Here is a 27,257-nt window from a genome sequence, read left to right as displayed (position 1 = left end):
ATGTCAAAAGATTTATCAGTGCCATCTGAAATCCCTAAGGAAGATGGCAGACCCAAGTGGGACAATAAGTTCCAGTATATTTTAAGCTGTATTGGATTTGCCGTCGGTCTGGGGAACGTGTGGCGATTTCCATACTTGTGTCAAATACATGGAGGCGGTAAGATTGAAATGACACTTTGCTAAAATACTAAACTAAAATTGTAATATAACTGTACCACCTTATGATGGGCATGGAAGTTATATAATCACATGTATTGTCTTTTTTTTTTTTTTTTTTAAACTATCTAATTATCATAAATGTTTTGCACCAGACGGGTTAGCTTTTTCTATAGAAGTATGTTTAGTTTTAAAATGATGCATTCATTAAGGAAATAAGACCAAGCCAATGCTAACTCTCAGCAAAACCTATGTCTTATACTGTTCTACAAAGTTCTTACATTGCTGCTAGAGTCCCAGTGGGAGGAGAAGGAAACCGAATGTGCAGCTCATCACTTTAAAGAAAAACAAGAAGTCCTGGGGAAGCCTGAGTGAACCACCCCCCAGCCAAATGGTGGCTGTACCTTCCTTTGGGAAGGTGTGCAAGTTGGTCCTTTCCCTTAACTGATGCTCTTAGGAGCTACCTTATCATCTGGAACTATCCTTGCACAAAACTAAGTTGTGCTTTTTGATGTCCGTGAGGCTGTTGAGAATGTTCAGCTGATAGACCACAAACAGGTGGATCCTGCCAGGTGGTATGGACAGCTGCCCAAGCCTGTCCCTGGGCACCATTCACACCAAAAATTGCTTTAGAAGCAGCCACTTTAGTAAATATAAATGGATCAGAAAACCATACTTGATAACTCACTATTCACAGCAGCTTTTGAGATCTGCCATGGTAAGCTTTCTAAAGCAAAGTGATAAAGCAAATTGTTTCAGCCCAGTGTTGTTCATTATCTTCAATTAACTGGAGAAACAGAAAATTCAAACCTGGAGAAGCTGTCAGATGACAGAAAAAATTATTAAATCCAAGCTTGTTCTACCAAGGTATCTGTATTACTTGATGAATTACATATATTTGAATAAACCAATGAACCAAGAATGGATGCTGCCTTTAATGAAGGGAGGTATTTTAGAAAGAAGTAGCCACTTAGGGACTCTGGTAAGTAGCTGAATGAATGAGATACAGCAGGTTGTATCAACAAAAATAATCTTGGCATACATAAGCAAAGAACTAGAAAGTAGGTGGATATATTGCTACCAATACCAAGGCAACTTCTGAATTTCTTCTGAAAGTCCACCTTTTCAAGTCAAGTTATAAAATTAGACAAAATGCAGAAAAGCCCCAACAATTATTCAAGGTTTGAAAAACTTATCAGACAAGGAATGACTGAAGAATCCAATCTATTCAAGTAATGAAACTGAAAATGAAGGAGTACATTTATCATAGTCTAGAAACAAGCAAATGGAAATTATTTGGGTGGCAAGGAGCTCTTTAACAGTGAACATGTCACAGCTGGAAGCTATGATTACACAAATTCAAATAATAGAAGAAGCAGTAGGTTAGATTCCTTCCAAGAGATGTCTTCCATTTTTTATTTGTAAGATGTGAAACGCAGTGAAACTCTCTCAGAAGAATGCCATAACCAGGTGGTTAGAAAGCCATAGGTGCAAGGACACTCTTTCTATGTGTTCGCTCAAGAGAATGGTTGGAAAAAGTCTGTCACTTCAGTTAATGATATGTGTGTCAATGAGATGTGTTAAACATCTTTAGAGACACCCTCATAGCAGATATGGCATGGAGCCTGCAAGGAAGATGTTCTTCTGGAGCAGGAGTTGTAGACAAATACCCTACAGCATCTAAGGTGGCTTTTCCATCTTGGAGCAAAGGAACAAGCATTCAGTATTAACAGACAGTATAATAAAACTAATGCAATCTAATGAACGTTCAACGTGAAGTGCTCGGTGGAAGTACATTTGAAACGAACAGATGGGACCACAGCAAGACGCAGCTCATCCACATGTTTCATTGACATAGATCTGTTTCTGGGACCACCGGCTGCATGAATCTGCATGAAATTTGTGCTTCAGGGTTTTGTGCAATTCTCTAATACAGATTAAGATGAAATATTGTTCTGCTGGCCATAAAAAGGCTCTCATGCCTTCTAATGAAGCACCAAGGGTCGATTCTTAGTGCTGGAGGCAGGGGACTAGGAGTGGCCAGCTGTTTGTCAACCTCTTCAGATCCTGACCTCACTACAGAAGATCAGCAGCATTTACCTCCTACTGAGGTTTGATCTCTCCCCTCCATGCTTCGCCTCCAAGGTCCCCTGCATCCCTGTACTACAGACCTCTGCCACTCCAGGAAAAGTGTGAGTCTGAGTGCATGGAGACCCATGACAGTATTTCTTATGTACCACATAGTCCTCAGAAAGTCTGTTTCCTTGTGTGTCCAGCTTCTGAGCACCGATATATCCCACAGGAGCTGCTAGGGACAATAGAGTTGGGGTTTAGAGCAGGTTTAAAGATAATAAAAATAGAAAAATGCTGAAGGGACAAAAGTTGAGTCATTCTTTTGCACAGTGAGTAGAAATTTGCCAGTGAAAAATCGATATAAAATATCCAGCAAACTCGGTAATGGTGTATAGCTACTTTGTATCACTATCAACAATGGCACAGGACGGGTGAATAAAGCTCAATGTATGGTTGTATCGCCAGCATTTCACCACTGGATTTTAGCAAAGGGCTTGGATAGCTCAACAGCATTATGGGGTCTGTAACAAAGTGCTGTGGGGTTTGTGAAAAATTTGTCCCAGAAAGCAGGCACTGGAAGAGCTTGGATGAGTCTTGAAGACTACCAAGAAGACAGACCTGTGTGTATAATGTGTTTGCATTTTACCTTCTGCTAATTTAAGGCATTGATGTGCTTTGGGGATGCATTTTTGAAAGCACACAACTCAGATGAAAAAGCCCAAGAGATTTTCAGGGGTACTGGAGCACAAATCCTGCTTGTGTGGATCTGAAGATATGAACATAGGAGAGACCAGCAGCATCATGGTTAACCAGGAGTCCTGAGAGGTGCAGTGGCTCCGTGCCTGTAGCTGCAGCAACAAGCAGAGAGAAACCTGCTATGGATTCAGCATAGACGTGCTCTAAGGCTGAATGGCTTTGGGGGTACCAACCACAGTTTCACAGCTGGTTCAGGTGATATCCAAATGTTTAAAAGTTAGGCAATGCACTTTTCCTCACTTCTAGATCTTCTAAATAACAAGAGATAAAACTAAGTGCTTGTATATTTTTCTCATGTCAGCTGTTCTCATCAGACCTCTGAACCTTATTCATGGCACATTAGTGTTACTCAGTAACTCAGATCTAATATAATATCAGTTTTGCTGACATTTATCACCTGCTGTTGTTACTGATTATTTGGATTTATTGCCTGAGTTAAGTTAGTTATTTACTTTTCCTGACTAATGGATATGAAGGTTGTTTGCTACAGTAAGTGGAGACAAACACAAAGGTTCCCCAGCAACTGGGATTGAAAAGAAGTTGCTAAATGACCCAGTATATAGCTTGGCACTTAAAACTGAGACTGAAACAAGTCATATAGCTATATATGTACACACACAGTTATTTGAGTATTCTTAAAAAAAAAAAAACAAAAACAAAAACTCAGTTCTAGCTGGAACTTACTGCAGTGTTTTACTTTTGATTATAGCTAGTATATATATGTTTGCCTAACCCAAGGTATTAAAAATGTGCATAGTGCCTGAGCCTACAGGATGACTGAAAAATACCTTTAATATAAAATACAGTTTCTTTATAGGAAAATAAATACACATAAACACTAAAGTCCTGCTAAAAAGGGAGTACTCTTTTCTTCTGGGGCAATGATTTACAGGTTTTCATAACCCATAGCCCACCCGACCTTTTACTAGAATTTGAACCACAGCTTGCTACAAAATGCAGTTGCCTGGGTCACTGTGTCCTCAGAAGGAAAATAAAATGAGGGGAACAACCGGTATACCTGGACGATACTGTTAAAAATTAAAAAAAAAAAAAGTTTGTTGGGAAGAGTAAACTAGTTCAGTCCCTGAGAGAACAATTAATTATGTTACAATGAGTAACAAACGTCATTTTATGTATTGTTACCATGTCCTGCTCAAGGCCTTGGTGAAAGGCTATGGCATTTGGGGTTGATCCTTTCCTAACTTCTTGTATATGGTTGACTGTCACAGCTCAGGTTGGTGCATGTTTGCACATGGGTGCTGTTGCTTGCATCATTCAGTCATGAGTATTTCATAGATATGGTCACCAAGGTTATTTTATAAGTTGATTTAGGGGTGTTACCTGTCTTTGTTTAAAATGGCTATTGCCTCCTTGGTTTTCTGGACACGGCTTTAGCCCCTTCATTGTTGCTCAAGGAGATATAATCATTTACATGGAAAACTCAACCCTGCAAAATTTCAGAGTCTGTAAGCTGTGCAATGTGGCCTGTAAGTCAAAACCAGTGCCATCATAAATATGCTGCACAAATATGCTGCTATAGGAGTACATACTTTTCATTTGGATTAAGGGGTGTGCAGAAGACATGACAAAGATTATGAAGCATTTTCTTTCAGAGAGAGGGTTGAATATGATTAAGGTGCTGCTTTTTTTCCTACCTGATGTCTTCATGTGATTTGTTGCTTTGTTGGCTACTACACTGCTTAGCTGAACTCCCATGGGGTAACAGGTCTGATAATCCCCTTTCAATAGCTAATAGTTTTTTCTCTGTATCTGAACAAGTAGTTATAACCTATTGCAATTTCTTGTTGGTAAAGCATAAGTTATCACAGGTATCTTGCCATTAAATTCTCAGTCTTTTGGAAAAATGCACCCATCACCGTTTCTCCTGTATACCAACAGAATCAGTGAAGAGGATCTCTTGAGTGTTTGTTGTGTTGATGCACTGAGATGTGCTCTCTGAACTTTTCGGACTCTACAGGGAAGTGGTGGATTCACCATCCCTAGAGGTGTTTAAAAGGCATTTAGATGAGGTTCTTAGTGACATGGTTTAGTGCTAGATTCTGTATGCATCTTGAGTGTCTTTCTGACAAAAGGAATGATGTAGACTGAAGTTTTCCTAGGTCATGCCTCAGGAAATTCTCTGATGATATTCTTGACTTTTATGGGCATTTCTCCAGGTTTTTAAGTTACTGAAGTTAAACTTTTGTTTTCAGAGGTTCCCCTCTGGGCTTGCTTCTTAGGTATGTCATTTATTTTCCTCTCACTGTAGAGCATATAGATCAATAATATCTCTATATATCTAGAACATCTATATATACATACCTAGAATATCCAGATACAGAATAATTTGCTTACTGACACTTTATGATTGTTTCTGCTAAGATTTCCTTTTCCCATGCCTCATGGAAGCCAAACCTACTAAATTTCTGCTATACCTGTGCTACACATATGGATGATGATAAGGTCTTGCCGTGCCCATGTTTGAATGCTCTGTTTTGTGATACATGCTCTGCGTTAGGTACCAGCATGCTTCTTCATGCTGCTTCTTAGATTTTCTTCTTGCCTTTTCCATAGTTAGATTTCTCATGGCAGGGTTTGTTTGTTTTGTTTTGTTCTTTTAAATATTTAAATTCTGCCCTCTGGCACATCCTCTCCTATCTATAAAGCAGAGCCCTTGACTGTGTAGTGTTGTAAGGTTCCTACACACTATTAGGTATCTGATACTTTTTTAGTCCTCCTTCCTTCCTTCCTTCCTTCCTTCCTTCCTTCCTTCCTTCCTTCCTTCCTTCCTTCCTTCCTTCCTTCCTTCCTTCCTTCCTTCCTTCCTTCCTTCCTTCCTTCCTTCCTTCCTTCCTTCCTTCCTTCCTTCCTTCCTTCCTTCCTTCCTTCTTCTTCTTCTTTCCTTTTTTCTTTCTTTCTTGGGAAAGAGTAAGCTTCAAGTGCTTGAGTAAACTGTCTGTGCTTTTCTTGACTATTTCCTTTTTGCCTAAAAATACTGTAAAGCTAAGGAATTACTGTAAACATATCTCCACACTACAAGCCATTTATTTGAATTACGTTTGAGAAATATTAGTTCCATTAACTATTTCTACTTAGCCTAATCTTCTGCCATATTTTCAGGTTTGCAGATAGCATATGTTTTACATTGTTCTCATGGAAAACCAGTGCTTTCTTTCTAAGTGTAATACTATGTTTTACCATGCTGTAAATAGGACTGGAGATGATACATAGAAACCAGCACAAAGTAAACAGGCTTTTTACCAGCAGAATATCTCAACATGCTCTGCTGCCAATGGTCCAACCAGCAAACAGAAATGGAGAGAGAGATAACAGAGGGCAGTTCACTCTAATTATTACACAGTTATTTCCAGAGAGATATGATATGGGAGATAGGCCGGTCTCTTACAGAGTGAGCCCTCTGCTAGCAGGGTCTCAGCATCTCGGGGATTGCAGGAAACAGGCAGCGGGGAGAACAAGCAGAGCGCTCCACTCTGCCGTGCTCCCGTCACTTGCGTCAAGGTTTTGCCCTTCCCAGGAGCCAGCCCAAGGTGTAGGGTTGTCAGGAGGGCTGGGTGGGTATTCCCAGGTCTGCTGTGGAGGTGGATAATGCAGCACGTCTGAAGGATAGCACAGGGTTGAGCATGGTGAGAGGGTACTGAGTGGAAGGATCTGCAAATTCCTTAGTATTTACATGGGAGCTTCGGTAAGTAACTCCAGCTGAGATTTCATCATGTGGTAAAACACTTAAACTATTGTGGTCCTTAACTCCCCCTGTAAATGTCTCTCTCGGTGGGCTTATAACAGCCACTTTAGAACTTCACCCAAACAAGGGGATTACTGAGCAGGCATACTGAGGCTCCAAATTGAGGATTTAACATATTGGGAATAGATTGTGAGACTCCTTTTCCCAAATCTGCTTTTAGCAGCTAAAGACATCTTAAGAAATCAGACCATGAGGAGAGACATTTATTTCCACCTTTGGCAAATTAAGAACAGTCCTTCATTAAGAAAAGCTTTGCCAATTTTTGTTCCTATGTATTTCTTGATAAAGGGCTGAACTATTAGACAACACACCTTCTCTGGGTGTTGTATGTAGTTTTGCAGCACTAAGCAATAGGTAGCAAAGTTATTGCAATACTTAGCCCAAGTGTCTCAATTTATCTGCCCAGCCTTTCTAAATAGTCACTGACTGCAAAACACAGGAGCCATTCCAGGAAGAGACCAGAGATCCTTGTGTATTCTCCCACCTCCCTCTTGGGGATGAAGACAGAAGCAGAGAGCTGAGCTGCTCTGCTCTGTGATCTCTGATGGTGAAACTGCTCTCCCTACTAGCCTGGAGGGGAGAAAGTTTCCAGAGCTGGAAGAGCAGAGCAAGGTGGACTTAGATATGAGATTTGGAGGCAAAGCTGAAATTTTATAACAAGGCACAGGTTTACTGACAAAGCAATGAGGAGCAGCGAGTCAGTATGAGTTGGTAGGAGGATTGGGAAGGGGCTGAGGCAGGACTTTTGTCTGTCTCCCCAGAGAAAAGAGGCTTCGTGGCCACTGTGGTTGCCGGTCATGGCCATAAAATTCAATCTATTACACCATTTCGATTTAATTGGACATTTGGGCAGGTGGCTTAAACATACTGACAAAGGTTCTGGTCTCGTGAAAATCAACATCAGTGCAAAGGAGGGAGACACAAACCCACATCCCTTCTGAGGGAAGGCGGGGGAGATGAGACATTACAGACCATTTTGCAGGAGCAAGCCAGGCTACCAGCAGGATTGATACCTTCCCACAGGCACCCAACAGCACAGGCTGCCTGTAGCCCAGGGGAGCTGCTGTGAGAATAACAGGAAAGATACAGAGGATGCAAATCAGGAGGATATCAGGTTTCATTGCTCCCACCTCTCACAGAAAAACTTCAGTCTTGTTTTCAGTTTTTCATTAGCCAGAGGCTCTGTGCTCTGAACAGAACTTCACATAATGAAGTAAACTGGTCTCTTGGGGTCTTCACTGCAAAACCCTGCTTTACCAGGGGAGGATGGAGGAGCACATGTCTGAGAGCTTTAGGGAGGGAAATCAGGTGATGCACTGAAGGGGAAACAGATGGTACAGGGGAGAGGCAAACCCTTGTGCTTTATGAGCAGGGGGGAGAAGATGCTTGAAAGAAAGGGAAATGAAGGAAATAGTGAGGCTATTTATAATGGGCTGTAGCAGTGCCTGAAGGGAAGCATCCTGCAGCACTAAGCATCCCAGTCCTTCCTCCTACATCTTCACCAACAAAACTACCAGTAACGGATGTTACTTGGCAGGTATCCCCAGCAATGCTTCCTCTCAACACATCCTACCAGGACTTTGTCAGGGTCATAAGCAGTAATTTCAGTGAGAGGCAGATACTCACATGGCTTAATTGCACTTACTTGTGTTTTCAGGGGCATTCCTGATCCCATACTTCATTGCGCTTCTCTTTGAAGGAATCCCACTGTTACATCTCGAACTGGCCCTAGGACAGTTTCTGAGGAAAGGCAGCATCGGTGCTTGGAACACCATCTCACCTTACCTTGGAGGAGTTGGTAGGTATCTCCGGGTCCCAGCTCAGCTGCAGCTGAGCTCCCACCCACCGTTCATTTCCTACAGACCTGTGCCTGATGCTTGTTAGGATATAAAAATAAATGCTTGTTAGGATATAAAATTTTTATGATGAGGGTGGTGAAACGCTGGCACAGGTTGCCCAGAGAGGTGGTAGATGCCTCATCCCTGGAAACATTCCAGGCCAGGCTGGACGGGGCTCTGAGCAACCTGATCTAGTTGAAGATGTCCCTGCTCATTGCAGGGGGGCTGGACTAGATGACCTTTGAAGGTCCCTTCCAATCCAAACTATTTTAGATGCTATGATTTTATATCACTCCCATCAGGTGTTGCTCAGCACACAAGGGCCTTAAATGCAAACCTCAGAACCTTTGCTGTGGGAAGCATAACAATCACGAGCTCTGCTAGCCAATGCTGCCCCATTCCAACCATATCCTGGGGCATACACAAGAGCTGCCTGCCTGTGATGCTTCTCACTCCTCCCGCACAGCCCCTCCAGGAGCCAGTCTTCTCTGTCCAGGGGTAGTCAGACTGGAGGGTGGACAGAAAGACAGGAAACCAGGAACAGGAGCCTGGCATCTCATAAAGAGCCTAAAGCATCTGGGAAAGTTCCCTTCCATGAGAGGGTGGCATGATCAGGCTACTGGAGGGATGCTATTAACCTGGCTGGGCACAAGGGACAATCCACACAGAAGTGTGCATCAGACTGGTGTGCAGTCCCGTACCGGCATTTTTTTTTTTTCTATTTATTTAATTTAATATATGATGAAAAAACGTATATTGTGTCCTGCATACATTGTTAGGTTGCAAAAAGTGAATGGAAGCAGGCATCATTAGGGGACTGAACCATCAGCTCTACCAGTTTTGAGCCCGCAACCTCCTGCCTGCAGGGACAAGGAGGAAACCTCAGATGCTCCAGCCAGGGCTGCTGGACCATGACCTGCTTTAATGGGATTGTCAGCAACAGCCATGCCTGTGGGGGCATGTGGAAGGAGAAGTGATGAGTAAGAGGGCTTATCTAAGGGCCAGAGGGCAAGCAGGAAGAAATACCAGGCAGCAGGTGGTGCTTCCAGCTAAACCCATGTCCTAAAATTAGGCATGTCCATCCTCCCCTTCTTTTATTCTTCCTTCCTTATTGTAGGAGCAGAACAGTTACCAGCTTATGGCATATGTGCGTGATTTGGCACAAAAGAGTGCCCTCATGCAGGTATAGTCTTATTTGGTCTCTGCTATTGAAATTGTCCCTTGTTGTAGAAAACATTTATATATTAGAGCAAAGACTTCAGCCCTAATACTCTACACAATAGGGAGTGCCAGTCTTCTTGGAGCGAGGCTGGTGAACTGGGGGTACTGCACATCAGTGTTTGGCTACTGAGAACACAAACACCTATCTTTCATGTGAAAATCTCTGGAGGGGGAAATAAATTACCTTGAAAAATTAGGAAACATGAGCATCTAAGAGCAAGTGCTGTGACTGATATTTTTTTCCAAAGCTTTTCTAAGCTGGGATCTTGTGGTTTCTGCAGGTGTTGGTTCGTGGATGGTGTCAGTTCTGGTGAGCTTATACTACAACACCGTTTTAACCTGGGTGATGTGGTATTTTGTAAATTCCTTCCAAGAGCCTCTTCCTTGGAGTGTTTGTCCTCTAAACAAAAACAGAACAGGTAACTACCACTTTGAGCATCACTGCTAGCAAAAGGAGGATCACAAATGTCAGAGTCTGGGAGTTAATAGGGGGAAAAGGGAAGTTTTGTTTATTTTTTATGCTTGTGCTATGATACAAGCACCAATTTGAAAGAGTGTCCTCTCCTCTCTGACTATGAAAAAATAGCCCTTTATCAAGACACACATGACTGCTATCATAAACTATGTCTCAAGACACATGAGATTGTTAACATAATTAAGAACCACATTTATGACTATGTCTTCCAGTAAATGCTGTAAATGAGACTTCTGAGTTTTCATTAGGTGGTGAGGCATTGGTTATGGCTCATCACAAGCTCCTACAGAAACCTTTCATCTCATTTGACATGATGTACTGAGTTGACAGAGCAGGACACTGAGCCCTACTGGAGAACTTTAGTTTCTGCCTGTTGATTGCTGAGACTAATTTTGCACATCTAACAAGACAGCTTCCTAGAGCAGCTAACCAAGAAAACCCTGAGAAGTGACACTTGAGCTGGCCTCAAGTTGTGCACAGGATCTGTTTTGTTTTGCTGTGAAGAAGCTGGGAGAGCAATAAAAGCCTACTTAAATCCATCATCCTCACAGGAACAACAAAAGCCAGAAAGTCCACAACTCCTTTTCTTGATTTCAAAATGGGAAACGAAATAATGGTGTTGTAAAAAAGAAAAAGGAGTAGCTAAATAAGCAAAACACTTCTGAGGTAGCAGAGAAACTACTTAAAGAGAAACTCTTTGAGGCTCAGACCAAATACATGCCACCCATTACAAAACCTTTAGCAAGGCCAAAGACAGTGTACCTTAGCAGGATAAGGAAGACTGCTCTCAGTTCTTTAAAATTATTTTTCAGCTCTCTTTTTTATTCAGAGCAGGAGAGATGACAAGTTCCAGTGCAGAGCAAGAAACATAATCTGAGTAAGAGGCTAAGAAAAAAGACAAAACAGCAGAAGTCAACTTTCTTTTGACACCTTCGTTATTCCTAAGGATTATTCTAGAGTAGGAAGACAGTCAGACATCCCCTGTCTTTGTTACAGAAGTAGAGAAAATTATTTTTGTCTTGAGAAATAGGATTCTTTCATTTCTCAGGATTCAGATATCCTACGTAGTGAGCTGAACCAATGTTTTCCAAACCTGCTTTGTAGATCAGTTTTTTTAAATCAACTAGTTTTTCATACAAAAACCTGCATTTTTGTTATGCATCGCTAAGAAAATATTGAGGAAGTCCTTTAAGCAAGTATTTGCAGGTATTACCTTTTTCACATCATACATAACAATCCTTTGATGTCTTTCATCACGGTTTCTTTTGCTCTGTTAAGAGGTCTTCCTGTCCTCTTTACCTGAGCTAGCATTGATGGCTCTGCCCCCCAGGGTCAGGTGGCAGTGGGGCCTCTCCTGCCGCTGGGGCAGAACCCCACAAACCTCTCCCAGAAATGGGCTCCTCGGTCAGTCCTTTCTCCCAAAACACAGCAGAAGGACCCACAGCCATCGTCTCTTCCAGAGGCTGGAGGGTTGTGAGGCGAGAATGGAACAGCAACACACTTTGTTTCCTCCATCTACTTGAAAACATTTGAATTAACCTCTATGCAGAGGTGCGAGTACGGATCATGCACTGAGCCTGGCTGGGTTGTACGTGCTCCCCTGGGAACCTCCCCTGGGATTCCTGCTCACAGAAGTCCTGCAAATGTGAACCAAAGAGGCTGATGCTCGGGTCTTGCCCCACTACTGGGCCGTGACATAGACAGGGGACCCTGGGCTTGGATGTATCTTCAGCTGCCTGAACCTTGTTATAGCTCCACCAACTTGTAGACATACGGGTAAAAAGTTTCATAGTCTCCAACACAATTAGAGTTCAGATTTTACCTTGCACCGAGTAGGACACCTTTTCTATTCAGAAAGTTATCGCCTGTAGAAACGCCGGTGGTGCCCTGGTGTAGGTCTGACCTAAGTCTCAGTCTCAGCCTGCCATGAGAGAGTTTACTTGCTGCATGTTACAAACAGGGCAGAAAGGCCAGTTCAGTCCATCTCTATATCTGATTAGGCAGCTCACAAGAGACCATCCTGCCACTCTCCATTAATATAAATTATTTCTTCCTAACTATAAAGCGAGTGGGAAAAATATTACCAGTTTTAAAATTTATTCTCATGCTTGCCACATTTTTTTCCAGGGCTCAACGAAGAATGTTATGAAAGTACGGCAGTAAATTATTTTTGGTACAGGAAAACTTTGAACATAACACCCGATATCACTGAGAGCGGCACTTTACAGTGGTGGCTCATTTTGTGCTTAGCAGCTTGCTGGGCAATTGTCTATCTCTGCACCATCCGAGGAATTGAAACCACAGGAAAGGTATGGAAAGGACAGAGAAGCACATTATCCCACATTCTGGATCTTGCACTCCAGTGTTTCCTCACCAAGGAAAAACCTTCCCCATTTACCACTCTAGGACGATTTCAGTGTGCTCCTTATCTAAGGAAGCAATGACAGTGGTACAAGGGGATCAAAATGACACCTCCCTCCTTTTCCATTACAAATGCTTCTGCCCTGCCAGTGTCCCCTCACACAGTTTTAAGACCAATTTTGTTACAAATAAGTTCTGCTTCTTTTAAAGATGGCAATATGCATGTGTAGCTGTTATATCTAATATTATTAGGATTATATCTTGCAGTAACTTAAATAGGATCTATTAGTGTTACTGTTAGTAACTGTCTGTCTGTCTTGTCCTACTTTAGGCAATTTACGTAACAGCAATATTTCCTTACCTGGTCCTAACTATATTCCTTATTCAAGGACTCACACTACCAGGAGCCACTGAAGGTCTAGCTTACCTCTTCACCCCCAATGTAAGTATTACTACTACAGTCAGAAGTACTATTTCTCCTTTTTCTCTCCTCAGATCTTGTACTGTATATTCATTTTCCAGCAACTCCTGATCTAGCTCCCTATGCAAAAGCTCAGCTAAGTTCTTTTTTCCTCAGACAAAGTGATATAGTATTTCAACATACTTCAGCAAGAAATGAAGCATCAAAGTATTCAACAGATCAGTAATAGGCATACCAGAAAATACTGGAAAATTTAGTGTAAGTTTGTTATGGATGCCTCGGTCTTGAATGTGTAAGTAAAACTGATGCACAACAACAGAATCATCTCTCTTTTACACACAATAAAGATGGGATTTCCCTGTCAAGGCTCCAGAATTTACACAACTAATCTTTTAAGAATTAACAAGGAAAACAACTGAGGAATTACACTGCAGTGTAAGGTTTTTTAGGGTTGAAAATCATTGTCTCCTACTCTTGTTTCTCCATAGCTGATGTTTTCAGCCCCTTGTAGCTGCTCCTGAAAGAAAAACTGCTTACTGAAGAATATCTTTCTCCTATTTTTTTTTCTCATCTTCTCAAGGGGACAGGAGTCCCAGATCCCTACATACACTAGCTGTTTCAGCAGGATCTCTTTACACTATCCTTAGTGGCCTGACCTCATGCAAAGTCAAATTGTTCCTCCTATCAACCACAGCTCCACCTTCATGCCAAAAAGCTCTATAAAGTGGTGAGTATAAAGGAAGAAGAGCAGCACCCATTGACAGATGGTCTCGGAGCATCCCATGCCTCCACAGCCACAGTGGTGCTCCTTGCTGCAGGAGCACTGGGTATTTCCCTTTCCTTCCCTCCAACAGCAACACAGGCATTAAGGAAAACTTAATCCAAGAAGACCAGAGAATAGGTTACATGTCAGCCTAGAAAGGGACGAAAGCAAGAGGAAGCTTAGATGAGACTCCACTTTCATAGAATCACAGAACAGTTTGAGTTGGAAGGGACCTTCAAAGCCCATTTAGTCCAACCCCCCTGAAATGAGCAGGGACATCTCCAACGAGACCTGGTTGCTCAGAGACCCATCCAGCCTGGCCTGGAATGTTTCCAGGTGTTTCCACCAATGTTTCCACCTCTCTGGGCAACCTGTGCCAGTGTTTTACCACCCTCATTATAAAGAAATTCTTTCCTCATGTCCATCCTGAATCTCCCCTCCTTTAGTCTAAAACCATTACCCCTTGTCATGTTGCAACAGGCCCTGCTAAAAAGTCTGTCCCCATCTTTCTTATAGGCCCCTTTTAAGTACTGAAAGGCCACAATAAGGTGTCCCCAGAGCCGTCTCTTCTCCAGGCTTAACAACCCCAATTGTCTCAGTCTGTCCTCACAGGAGAGCTGTTCCAGCCCTCTGATCATTTTTGTGGCCTCCTCTGGACCCTCTCCAACAGGTCCATGTCTTTCCTGCATTTTCATCCCCCCACCCTGCAAGCCCAGTGGCTTTGAACACTGTCAGAGCTCAGAAAGGACAACCATGGTCTTTACCGGAGATCAGGACATGCACTTGCACTTTTGTGGGGCCCAGACAGGACAGTAAATGCTTGGTAAAGTGTCTCAATGAAGGAAGCATGTTAGACAACCAGAACAGCACTTGGCCTGTTGTCGTTTGGTCTCAGCCTGGCTGTCAGGTTTCTCTTGAAGAACTTGGACATCTTTGGAACTTATGATCATTGTGCAGTGAACTTAATGCAAAAACTGGATTTGTGTGTATTCACAAAGCCTGGAGGTATTGAAGCACTGAAGGGGAGCAGATCGTCATAAAAGAAGAGCTGGATGGTTTGTAGACTGGCAGCAGAAGTCAGGATGAAAATGCAACTGCAATCAACCTGTGGTTAATGATTAGTCACTTTGAGGATGGAGTTCCTGGGGACATTCCTGAAGGGCCATCTGAAGACGGTTTTGGCAATGAAACTACATTCTTATCAACAAACATGGAAAAAATGATGCAGCAGCCTGGTAAGTGATATCTGCTATGGGTGGTGTTATTGCACAGAAAGTAAGACAGAGAGATTTCTTTGTTAAACAACTGTTATGGAGGATTTGCGCATTTCAAGGACTTAAAAAAGATAGTAAGAGTACAACTGCAACATCTCTCTCTTCCCCTTGCCCACAACTGCAGTACCAGCATTGCCTTTTCTTTTAGTTCATTTAATGAAAAGCTATTCCCACAACTGACATCAGTAAATACAGGGGTTTTTCATATTATTTAACTGTTTGCTGTTTTCTTCTTCTTTTCCTGTCTTTTTGAAGGAAGCTTGTGAAGTTTTAGCAAAATAAAGTAAGCGTTAGCTCACCTACTGCTTGTTTCTGCTTGCTTTAAAAATACAATTAAATTAAAAAAAAATAAAAATCAACCTTTTTGACATTCTCCATTCATTGGAGGCAATCTTTTCCATCTTTTTTCCAACTTTGCAGTGCAGCAGAAAGTGTAGTTTCTTTATAATAGCTGCCACATCCGCTCTCTGGTAACTGTTGCACCTCACTGTTGTTTTTCAGAATCTGTGAAAGTAATACTTAGTGCTAAAAGTCTCATCTTACCCAGTTTCAATTTCATAATTGCCCAACTGATTTTTTTTTTTTTTCAAAATAACCATTGTTTAAGTTCATTCACTTTCCAAGTCTGTATTTTAGTTCTCATTAATAAATATCACAAATAATAAATGCATGCATACAGATTTTAAGTATGGCAGGCTGTGGTTTTATTTTCATGCAGAAATACATAGTCAGCTTTTTGCCATCTGACACACTTTCACGCCTTAAATTCTAGAACAAATAATGACAATTTATTTTATTGACTTTCAGATATGGAGAAGTCAGATGATTTACTCATCCTCTCTAAATCCTGGGCTACTTGGAAAGTGAAGCTGCCAAGAACTCATAAAGATATTGAAGTTATGCTCACAGACACATAAAGGGAAAGCAGAAGTTGTACAAAGATGAAGCAATGTCAGAGCTGGAACAAAGAATTTTGGAAAGGTTCTTGAAAAAAAATAATAATCAGAGGACGCAGAAAAGGGATCCTATCAAGCATCATCTATGGCCTTTAAAGGGTTCAGCTTTTGAGGACCTGTGTGTCAGTTCAGGAATGCAAATGTGTCCTTCTCCAGTGTCTCTCACATCTGAAAGAGCTTCAAGGATTGTAAACACCTGGGGGTTCTCTGGAAACGAGCAATTCCAAGGCCTTGGCTGGGCAACTGATGCCTGTCCCCAGAGGCCTGCAGCTACTTAATGAGCAGTGAACAGAGCCAAAAAGAAGAAAAAGAAGGCAGCACAGGCACTAGATCCTACATCACAGGGGCAATTTGTAATTTTTTCTTCTATTTTGCAGTTTAATTTTGCACCTGATATATTACTGTGAACAGACACTTGAAATTCATTCAAGGTACCTCGTGTGCCCATATTGTTTCTGGCATTAAGGAGAACAAAAATCATAGAATCATATAATGCCCTGAGTTGGAAAGGACCCACAAGGATCATCGAGTCCAACTCCTGTCCCTGCATGTGACAACCCCACAGTTCACACCATGTGTCTGAGGGTGCTGTCCAGTCTCTTCTTGAACACTGTCAGGCTTGGGGCTGTGACACCTCCCTGGGGAGCCTGAAAAAAAAAGAAAGCATTACCTTAATGAACTGCTGCATTACTATTTGTTGGTCACTTGCTTATGAGTAAAGCAATAGCAGTTTTTACACCAAAATTACATTGTAGGCAACACAGTTTTTTTAATTTTCTTATTTAGGAAAGTTTCTGTCTGTGTTTCATGTGTTCAAGTAATCAAACATCTCATCACCCAGGGAGGAGCAATTGTGCTTCCTTTCTTCATTACTCCTGTGTGCTTTCATTAACATTCTGGATGTATATCTTCATCTGCACATTTCTAGCTTCAGCACATTTTTTCTACTGAAGATACTCCTACGAAACCTATATGCCACATCACTGAAAATATAAATTAAGATTTAGATTCATAATGATTTGCTTAAGAAGAGATAATGACACTGCTATGGCATGCTTGCCTCTCCACTACTTCTTAAGCTTGGGGGTTGATCAGTATCTTCTAGAGTCAATAAAAGAACTGCATCTAGCATCAAACTAAAGTATCTCCAGACTCATTTGCCAAAGTCCCAGTTAGAAAGCCAGATAAGTAACAGCCACATCTATCAGCACTGACAATTTACTTGGCAGCACTTAAACTGCCAAGGCCACAATGAAAATGTGCAATGTGAATGCTGAAGTTCTGCATTGCAACAGCAATCTAGTTCTGCACCTGCAGGAGGTCCTACCAATGAGCACTACGGCACTGGAGAGTTTGATTATGAATTTCCAAAATAAACCTCTAGAAAGGCTTCCCCAAGGTGAAGCCCGGCAGCCAGTAATGGTTGCACATCTCTGCTTGCCTCACCATGTTGTACAAAATGTTACACCAGGTCTGCTGTGGTCAAAGCACCGGGACACCTGTGGAGAAAGCATCTGCAACAACGGTGTTCACTGCATCCCTCCACACTGAAGTCAACCCACCATTCTCACTCTTCAAGCTCAGGCCAACTTCAGAGAAACCCAAAATAATTACATACTTGTCTCTTTTTCCTACAAATACTCCTAGTAGGATCATTCCTACAAACGATCCTAGTAATGTTCCGGGATTGATAGCACAGGCACGTAGACACAACACAGCAAACACACCATTTGTCCTGCATGACTGGGATGCAGAGTTGGCTCAGGCTGATATAAAAAAAAAAACCTGAAATACTCTACAGACCCAGTCCTGCTGATTTTTAAAACACTCATTCTTAACTAATCCTGTTTCCTATTTCCCCTACTTGATAACGGATTGGAAAGTAATTCACCTAGTAGGGTGTGAATGTAACACACCACTTTATAGCTTCTGCAGGAAACTAATATTTGTTGAGCACATTTACATTTTGAGCATTATTTATGTTTTATGTTTTTCTTTTAGACTGATTTTAATTCCTTCTTAGTGCAGCTATTTAAAAATACATATTATTCTCTGTAATCCAACAATCACTGACTTTTCATTTATCTTCTTCTATCACATCACCCTTACATCAAGATTCAAATGTTGGTCTGTCAATTTCTCCTTTTTCCCTTATTTTTCCTATGTAACCCTTTTAATTTTTATTTCTGTTTTCACAGTACATTGAATTTAAGTCACTCTTTTTAATGAATATCCTATTTTGTCTGATTGGATTTCAAGTCTTTTTAAATTTAAGAAAATTTGGAAATCTATGGAATCACTTTGTGTCCTAAAACAATAAAGGTTTAGTATTTGCTTATACAGTTTTAGGAAGATGATATTATTAAACTGTAAGTTACCCAGTATGTGGATTAACAAAAAGAAATACATTGAGGAAAAATGCAATGCACTGTCCTCATTGTGTGCCTAGTGCCTATCATTTAGAAACACATTTTTATCATCAGACAGAAGAGGTGTACAATGAAAAACATTCTATCATTACTACATACATTTAAATAGACCAAATTATGTCTTCAGAAACACCTGCTTTACTGACATATTTTGTACTAATTTCCATTTTTGGTGCATTTAGATGGCAACACAACTCACAATTTCACTTGTGAAACAAGAGACGAGCTACAAGAATGGAGAGAGAAAAACAAATTTAATTCAAGCCTAATACATGCATTTATTCCAATTATTTCAGCTGTACGCTTTGAAAAATCCTCGTGTATGGCTTGATGCAGCTACTCAGATTTTCTTCTCTCTCTCTTTGGCTTTTGGAGGGCTTATTGCATTCTCAAGCTACAATCCGCCAAAGTAAGTAGAAGTACAACCTTTACAAGTGGGTTAAATTCTTGCTGCATTTCATGCAGTGTTCTAAAACTTTCAAAATTATTTCCTTGGTATATTTCTAAAGGATCTTAACAGCTGCTGTCTTTCTAAAAGGCCAAACAGATTTTCTAACAGGAAGCGGCATAAAAATAGCTAAAGAAACAAAATGTTTCCAGAAATACCTGAGAGAATGACAAATTAGAGATCTTTTTTTTTTACCAGTTACAACAGATTCCTTTCTTATGCTCAGCAAGTACGTTCAATGTAGACTAACATCTTTTATAGCAGGCTAAAAATAAATAACTATTTTCCATACCCTGGGGAAGATAAGTACTGCCTTTTTTTAGTCACTTCACCTGTTTGAATTCTATTTATAGAAATGACTGTGAAAAGGATGCTGTGACAGTAGCAATTGTGAACAGTGTGACATCCCTCTATGCTTCCATCCCAGTCTTTTCTGTTTTGGGTTTTAAAGCAACCACAGGCTATTGGGACTGCTTGGACAGGTGAGAAACTTGCATTTCCTGTGGTAAGACTGTGGTTTCAATGCCTAACTACGTAATGTGTTACTTGAAAAACATGAATTTAGAGAATTTATTTTCACTGAAAAGGAAAAGCATCTGTATGGAGGCTTCTATAGAAATAAAAAGTATTATGGCACTGAGGCAAGAATGATCAGGAGTAGCATTTCTAAGAAGCAAGACAAATTATAAAACAATCTATTGCAAGTAGCGCATCAAGGATCACATCTCGGTCTCAGACTAGCATTAGAAGTAGTTAAAAAAATGACACCTCTTCATATTCCACCAGATACAGTGAATTATTAAATACCTGTGGTAGAAATGGTGTGGAGAACTGAAAAAATAGGAATAGAATGTTTTAGAGACTGCATCTGCATACAGTGCTCAGGCTTGTATCTGAAAGAGAAGTCATTAAACGTCCTTAATATTTTCTCCTAACTATTTTATACATGTCTTCATTTAATATCTTCCTTTATACTGTAAGTAACAGCGCAGAAGGTAAACAAAACTTTCTATTAATATCTGAATATATGTCAGAGCATTTCCAGCCACTTCATCTGCAAACATTTAAACTGAAGATATGTTGGTTTCTCTGGCAGGAACATTATCAGTGTCATCAATGAATTTGATCTTCCAGAAGAAAGCATCATGCGACAGAACTACACAGACTGGATTAGTTTCCTAAATTCATCATATCCAGAAAAAATTGCTGGACTCAAACTGAAAAGCTGTGACCTTCAAGAATTTCTTGATCAGGTACCATAATTGCTTTCAACAAAATAACCCTTAAGCAAAAGATGTAGAAGAACTAGTATCTTGATTTTTCTTATAAGTACTTGAACTTTTACTCTATTTGTATTGGATATATTATACATAATCATGAAACAAAACAATTTTTCAAAATTTGTAAAAATAACACTGCGGTGGGACAGTCTGAACTCAAAGCTGCCTGGTACAGCAGGCAAAATTACACATTATTATCACAAAACTAGTCTTCAAAGGAGCTCCTACCTGGAGCCTACCATGGACACTAGATTAGTACAACAGAGGAAACACACCTATTTGAAAGGTTACAGAGAAAGGATGTTGAGTGGGAGTTTCCTAAATCTATATTTAGGAAAAAATATATATATAAAAATCTATTAAAATGTTGACTGTTTGCCTTCAACCACATATATAACCACCAGGAAGGTACCTTACCACAGTCTTTTATCCTTTCCTCAACTTTATCTTCCCTCTAGTCCTCTCCCTTCTTTTTTTCCTCCCCTCTGCACAGAATCTAACCAAGATTTCATTTCTATTTGCCCTCAGCTCCCCTCCCCCCACCAAAATACATCATGATCCTCTCCTTCTTTTACAATCCTCCTAAAGCATTTTCCCAATCACTTAACACAGGTGTTTCTCCCCTGTTTCCTTCTCCAACCTCATTCCACTTGCTCCAGTGATCCCACCCAATCCTGTAACTCTCATTTACTATTCACCCACTTGTACTGCCTTGTAACAAGTCCTTACCACCTAATGAGGAAAGAATAGGGCTGCGATTGGAGGAGAGAATAAGAAAGAAAAGCTGGAGAAAAGAATTAAAATAAAATCTTAAGACAAAACAGTGGGCACATTTGCTAGAGACAGAGTGTACTAATACACGAGAGCCTTAACACACAATGACAGTGAAACAGGCTGTTTTACTCACATGATGGAGAAGTCCAAGGATGACATTCCAGCCCTGACACGAGTCGGTTTCTGTTTTGTCCGGCTTTCTCTGATGGCACCCATTTCTGATTTACAGTTTGACGTAATTTACTTCCAAATTAGAACAACATCAGCACTTTTCAATGCTTGGATTTAAATATCTTTCACCTTGGGAGACTGAATTCAAATAAACCTGGCTGAAATGGGGTTTTTCACTTTTAGCCTTTTCTGCCCTGGTAATTCCGGAGGGGTTTGTGATCCACAGTTCCCCAACTCTTTTGCTGTTAGAGTGGCAATCATACCTTTATTTACATCTTTTTCTTTCCAGCAGCTATTACATCATAGATTTTTTTAAAAACATATTTAAGTTGGTATTAGCAAAACAATTGCTATTTCAATTACAACTCTCGGATCTGCTTTATTCTACACTCATCTTCCTGTGCAAGCTAAAATTCTGCTCTATGGTTGTCTACACATTTAAACATATTTAAGTTGGTATTAGCAAAACATTTGCTATTTCAATTACAGCTCTCAGATCTGCTTTACTCTTGATTCATCTTCCTGCGCAAGCTAAAATTCTGCTCTTTGGTTGTCTACACATCTCTGACTGACCATTTAAAGTTGAAATCCCCACAAACACTCCATTTTCTCAACATCTGGGTGCCACAGAGCCCCACAGGCTGATCAGCACCCTTGACTCCAGGGAAGGACAAGAGTGTGTTCTAATTCTATACAGACGAGAAACTACATTTGCACCATTATAATGTGTATTTTTATCTGTATGTGAATTCTGCAGAGCGTATCAGGAACTGGCTTGGCTTTCATCGTTTTCACTCAAGCCATCATTCTCATGCCAGGCTCCCAGGCCTGGGCCATCCTGTTTTTCATAATGTTGTTCAGCTTGGGCCTTTCTTCTATGTTTGGGAACATCGAAGGAGTCTTCACTCCTCTTCTAGAGCTTCAAGTTATATCTAAATCACTAACCAAAGAGCTTTTATCTGGTAAGATATTTGCTTTGCTTTGTGCAGAGAAGGTGGCTTCTTTATAGATGCGCAAACTGGAACCTGCTTAATAATTATCACAGAATAATTAAGAATTTGTAATACAAACTTAGTTATCTCACAGTGTTCATAAGGACAGTGGATTGTGTTTGCACAAGATAAGCACACAGATGAGGTAGCAGTTATGGCAGAAGCTGTCAGATGACAGTATTATTAATATATTGCCCTTGCCAGTTCAGTTTTTATTTAGCTTGCAAGAGCTGTTTCAATCTGAGAAAGCTTGTTAAATCACTGTTCCTGGAGTCAAGCTCACTCTGAGCTATTGCTCTCTGCAGGAAGGCTCTCAGGAAGAGCCTTGTCTTCACTTGAGCCTTTGGCACTTAAAGTCACTTTAGGGCAACATCAGCTGCTTTGCCATAACCACCTATGCATGAACTTACCACATTGTCACAATCACACAACAGGTCATTCGCCCCTATTTGATTCAGGTTTGTGCTGCTACAGATTATTTCACATTTCTGTGAACATGCCAGAGTAGGGAATTACCACTCGGAAACTGAGGAGCGAGTGCGTGCGAGCCTGTACTTGCACCAAAGCGGGAATCTTTTCAAGCAGAGGCAGTGACTGAACCCAACCTGCTCCTCAGGAATCAGACTCAGTGAGTCTGAGAAATCCTGCTGCGAAATTGGTCTAGAAAAATCGGTCCAGAAAAATTTCTGGCAGTTTGAAGTAATGGACTAACACTTCCACACAATGTGCCCTTCTAAATTCTTATGGTGAATATTGCAGTCATGCCTTTTTCAGGGTGGCATCTTATTGTATCCCTCCCGTTTTACAGCTTTTTGTGTAGAAACAAACTTATTTACAACTTGATAAGGTAACTATAGTATTTTGAAACTGATTTTCCAGTTAGGGAAAGCTTGTTGTAGCTCCATAGAGAGAGAGAGAGAATAAAAATCACTAGATCTAGAGCAAAAATAATTTAGAGCAAAAATATACTCATCTAGTTCAGTTCAGCATTTCAGTACCAAAAATATCTTTCTTTCTTCAGGTATAATATGTCTAATATGCTTCCTCATTGCTCTGTGTTTTACACTGGGCTCGGGGAGTTACTGGATTGACATTTTTGACAGCTATGCAGGCTCATTGCCTCTTCTAGTCATCGCCTTCTTTGAAGTGATTGGGGTTGCATATGTCTATAAAGTGAAAAGGTAAGTTGGAAACAGATGGAATTTTTTCCCCTAAGCTGTAAATACATTTTCTTCTCAATTCATGTATGTTGCCTACAGGTATACAATATTCACTTATTTCTGTACGTAGCACTTAACAGTTCTGTGCATGTAGTTATCATTCTTTGCTTCAAGTCTCCTATATTGGTAAAACAGGAGGGATAATCTCTGCATACAACTTATGGAAGGGGGATCCTAAGTTTAAAGCTAGAAAGTCAACACTGCTTATAGTTCTTTGGCCAAGAGGGATTTGCACTGTCTTTCAAATATCCTCTTGTTACTGCCCTTTTGGCTTGTATACTCTTGTATTTTTTGTTTACCATAATTTTTTCCCTTCAAATTTCATAGTAAGGAACATCATAAAGTAGCTCCCCCATATTAAAAGGTTCAACCTGCCTGCTGAGAATCTCCATAGTCACAGACACTAATTGAATTCACTCTTTAGTTCAAAAATTTTTTGCATCCTTTGAATTTGTAAATGTCAGAAACCTTCTCTCTAATTCTTACTCTGACACTCGGATCATGAAGGTCCTGATATTTGTAGATCAGTTTGTATACCATACAGACAAAAAACTTATGATCAGCTAGTGCTGTTGCTTATCAAGGTGTTTCAGTATCATCCCAACTTCAGTCTTAACAGAGGCTATGATTTTAAAAATAAGAAAATGAAGAAAAATCTTCCCTCAGTAACAGCTGAAGTTCCTGCACTCAATTTTCTGTTAAGATCCTTGGAGCTTTTCCCATGTTAAAGGGTGATAACTTCCAGGCTACATCATCATAAACAATTATCACACATCCCTCTTGCTGCATATACAGCTATAGCCTCAATCTTCCATGATGAAGCAGCAGCAATAAAATCTGCTACAACAGACTGCAGATTCCACAGCACCTGTATTTTCTCTGTTCTGCTTGTATACACATACTTTTTCCTCTTTGTTACTATGGGATATGAGCACAGTCAAATCACTTTTTCCTAGTTCTCCAGAGAATTTCTAATACCTTCAGTTAGATTAACAGAATTGAAGACAAAACTGGTGTTTGAACACAGACACACACACATGCCACAATTCCTATTCCAGATTACAAAACTCTTTCCAACTTGATAGATATGGGTTATCAAGTAAGTATGAAACCTAGAACTGTATATCTACTGTCCATTCAATGTACAAAACTGTACGAGGTACATGTAAAAGATCAGCTCCATATCCAAACGACTGCCCCTACTGACTGCAGAGGAAGATGGCTCAGGTTGCAATAATTCTGTCCCTGACCTAACTTGAGTTGATTCAGTCTTCTTAATAACAACCTATGCTTGTGCTCTTGGCAATTTTGTCTTTTTAAAACGTTTGATTAGTTCTACAGACCAGCTCTAATATTTTCATCACTTATTTGTGCTTAGAAACCTTAGATTAGGTGCTCGGGTAATAGAAACGAACAATGTAAATGGATCATTCATCTGTGGTGAGGATCAATAAATACCTACTTTATTGATATTATTATTAAATAACTTACCACTTAAATAAAGAAGGGTATGGAATAGAAAAGATTTTGGGAGCTGTACCATACATTCGAAAACTTATAGAAAAATATGTAAAATGTGAAACTACTACCACTTGGATGCAACATTATCATAAACTTGCCTCCTCTTCAAAGGTTCAGTAAAGATGTGAAATGGATGACTGGACGAAAACCCAATCTCTACTGGCAGATCACATGGAGGTTTGTTAGCCCTCTACTCCTGATAATTGTCTTCATGGCCTTTGTTACTCTTCAGATCCAGAAGCCGCCAAGCTATGCAGCATGGAACCCTGAATATGTATGTTCCTGAACATTTTCAAAACTTTTCTTAAAAGCAAGAATTTTATATTTTTGTCCCTTACCAGATCCTTTAAAATCATTGCTATCTACCACTTACCTGTGCAACTCAGCCTGAACTGATAGAATGTTCACAATGAGAGGGCTCCGGTATGCACAGAGGTTACAAGGTTACACATATTGAAACTATCTTCTGATAACAGGGCCTCTTCTTAAGAAGTCTCACATACACCATACTCCACTTTTTAGAGGTGTTTGTGATGGAGAGAACGGTTGAAGTGAAATTTCTCAGAGCCTCTGTACCTACAGGGTTTTCAAAGGGGGAACAAATGCATGAGCAGAGCTTTAGAGCGGAGTAAGACACACCAGGGATGAAAATGTTTCTCAGTGAGAACTTCCAGTATCACTGGGGCCCCAATGAATATATGAATGTTTACCTTTGACAGGCAGACAGGGAGGGATGCAGTGGTCTGAGAACAGTGTTGGTTAATTCAGCACCAGAAGTGTCAATGCTGAGGATGTTTGATCTGGGTGGCACTGGCTCACATCAGTTGCAGTTTAGAATCATAGAATCATTTAGGGTGGAAAGGACCTTGTAAGATCTTTGAATCCAATCACAAACCTAACACTGTCAAGTCCATCCCTAAACCATGTCCCTAAGTGCCACATATACACGCCTTTTAAACACCTCCAGAAGTGGTGACTCTACCACTTCCCAGGGCAGCCTGTTCCAATGCCTGACAACCCTTCCTGGGAAGGAATGTTTCCTAATATTCAACCAGAACCTTCCCTGGCACAACTTGAGGCCATTTCCTCTTATCCTAATAATTGTTACTTGGGAGATGACACCAACATCCATCTCGCTACAACCTCCTTTCAGGTAGTTGCAGACAGCGATCAGGTCTCTCCTCAGCCTCCTTTTCTTCAGGCTAAACAGCTCCAGTTCCATCAGCTGCTCCTCATCAGACTTGTGCTCCAGGCCCTTCACCAGCTTCATTGCCCTTCTCTGAACTTTCTCCAGCACCTCAGTGTCTTTCTTGTAGTGAGGGGCCCAAAACCAAACACAGGATTTGAGGTGGGGCCTCACCAGCACCAAGTACAGGGGGACGGTCACTTCCCTGGTCCTGATGGCCACACAATACAAGCCAGGATGGTGTTGGCCTTCTTGGCCACCTGGGCACACTGCTGGCTCATGTTCCGCTGCTCTTGAACAACACCCTCAGGTCCTTTTCCAAAATCCCTCTCAAATACACCCTGTGTAGAGGTTTGAAGATTGATTCTGGCCTTAAACTGCACAAGGATTGCAGTCATCCTCACAGAAAGGTGTCAACCTTCATACTATAAACATGCACACGGACTGACACCTCAAGAAAAAGCTTTCTGTTCCCAACAGTACATACACCAACAGTGTATCCTCCAAACATCATTATGTATCTATCATCCCAAAATAAAACTCATAGCCACAGACTTGCAGAAATAGCATTATCACCATTCCCTCCCAATCATTCAAATAAATCTTTCCAGTTTGGCAAAGAGCATATTTGGTGATTGCTGAAACCAAGTAGGCTTTGAGTACCTCAGAGAATAATCAGAGCCTAACCAAGGGTGGGTGCATCCCTAGGAGTACCTCACACTTCCAGCTATAAATCTTTGAAAGTATGAAACATTTACCGCCACATTTATACCCACAAGAAGGGTGTACAGAGGACACGGTTATCAAATGCTATTGTAGAGCAAGAGCAAAACTTTTGCTATCCTTACTATGGCAGCACAAGAAAATGCATATAGAAATCACAGCAAAATGCAAGTGTACCTACCAATTATTTGGTGTGCTTGTTTTTTATCTCCATAGGAAGGCTTCCCTATGAAAGAAGAGAAAGTTTATCCACCTTGGGTACGGGCCATCTGTGTGCTGTTAGCCATCCTTCCTTGCATGTTTGTACCTCTCATAGCACTCTTCCATCTGATCAAACGAATGCGCAGAAGCAAGGACCCAAACTCTGTACCACCGGAAGTGTTTTCATGTCAGGGGGCTAATAGGAACTTTTCTCATCCAAAAGAACAAATACCCATTGTATCTGTCTGTAAGTAA

General features: G+C 40.7%; 1 protein-coding gene across 1 annotated transcript; it reads left to right on the top strand.

The window, feature by feature from the left end:
* Nucleotides 1-27,257, top strand: LOC309435825 (sodium-dependent neutral amino acid transporter B(0)AT3-like; the record flags this gene model as incomplete). The annotated part of the gene is made up of 12 exons (XM_082044569.1): nt 1-157; nt 8,406-8,546; nt 10,089-10,226; nt 12,410-12,591; nt 12,975-13,085; nt 18,783-18,895; nt 19,288-19,416; nt 20,031-20,187; nt 21,917-22,121; nt 23,173-23,332; nt 25,004-25,166; nt 27,018-27,257. 12 exons carry the CDS (start codon nt 1-3, stop codon nt 27,255-27,257), a joined length of 1,896 nt encoding a protein of 631 aa, XP_081900695.1.

Source organism: Streptopelia decaocto (assembly GCF_964273445.1).
Source record: "Streptopelia decaocto genome assembly, chromosome: 2".
Classification (NCBI taxonomy): Eukaryota; Metazoa; Chordata; class Aves; order Columbiformes; family Columbidae; genus Streptopelia; species Streptopelia decaocto.
This window is presented reverse-complemented; position numbering and strand designations above follow the sequence as displayed.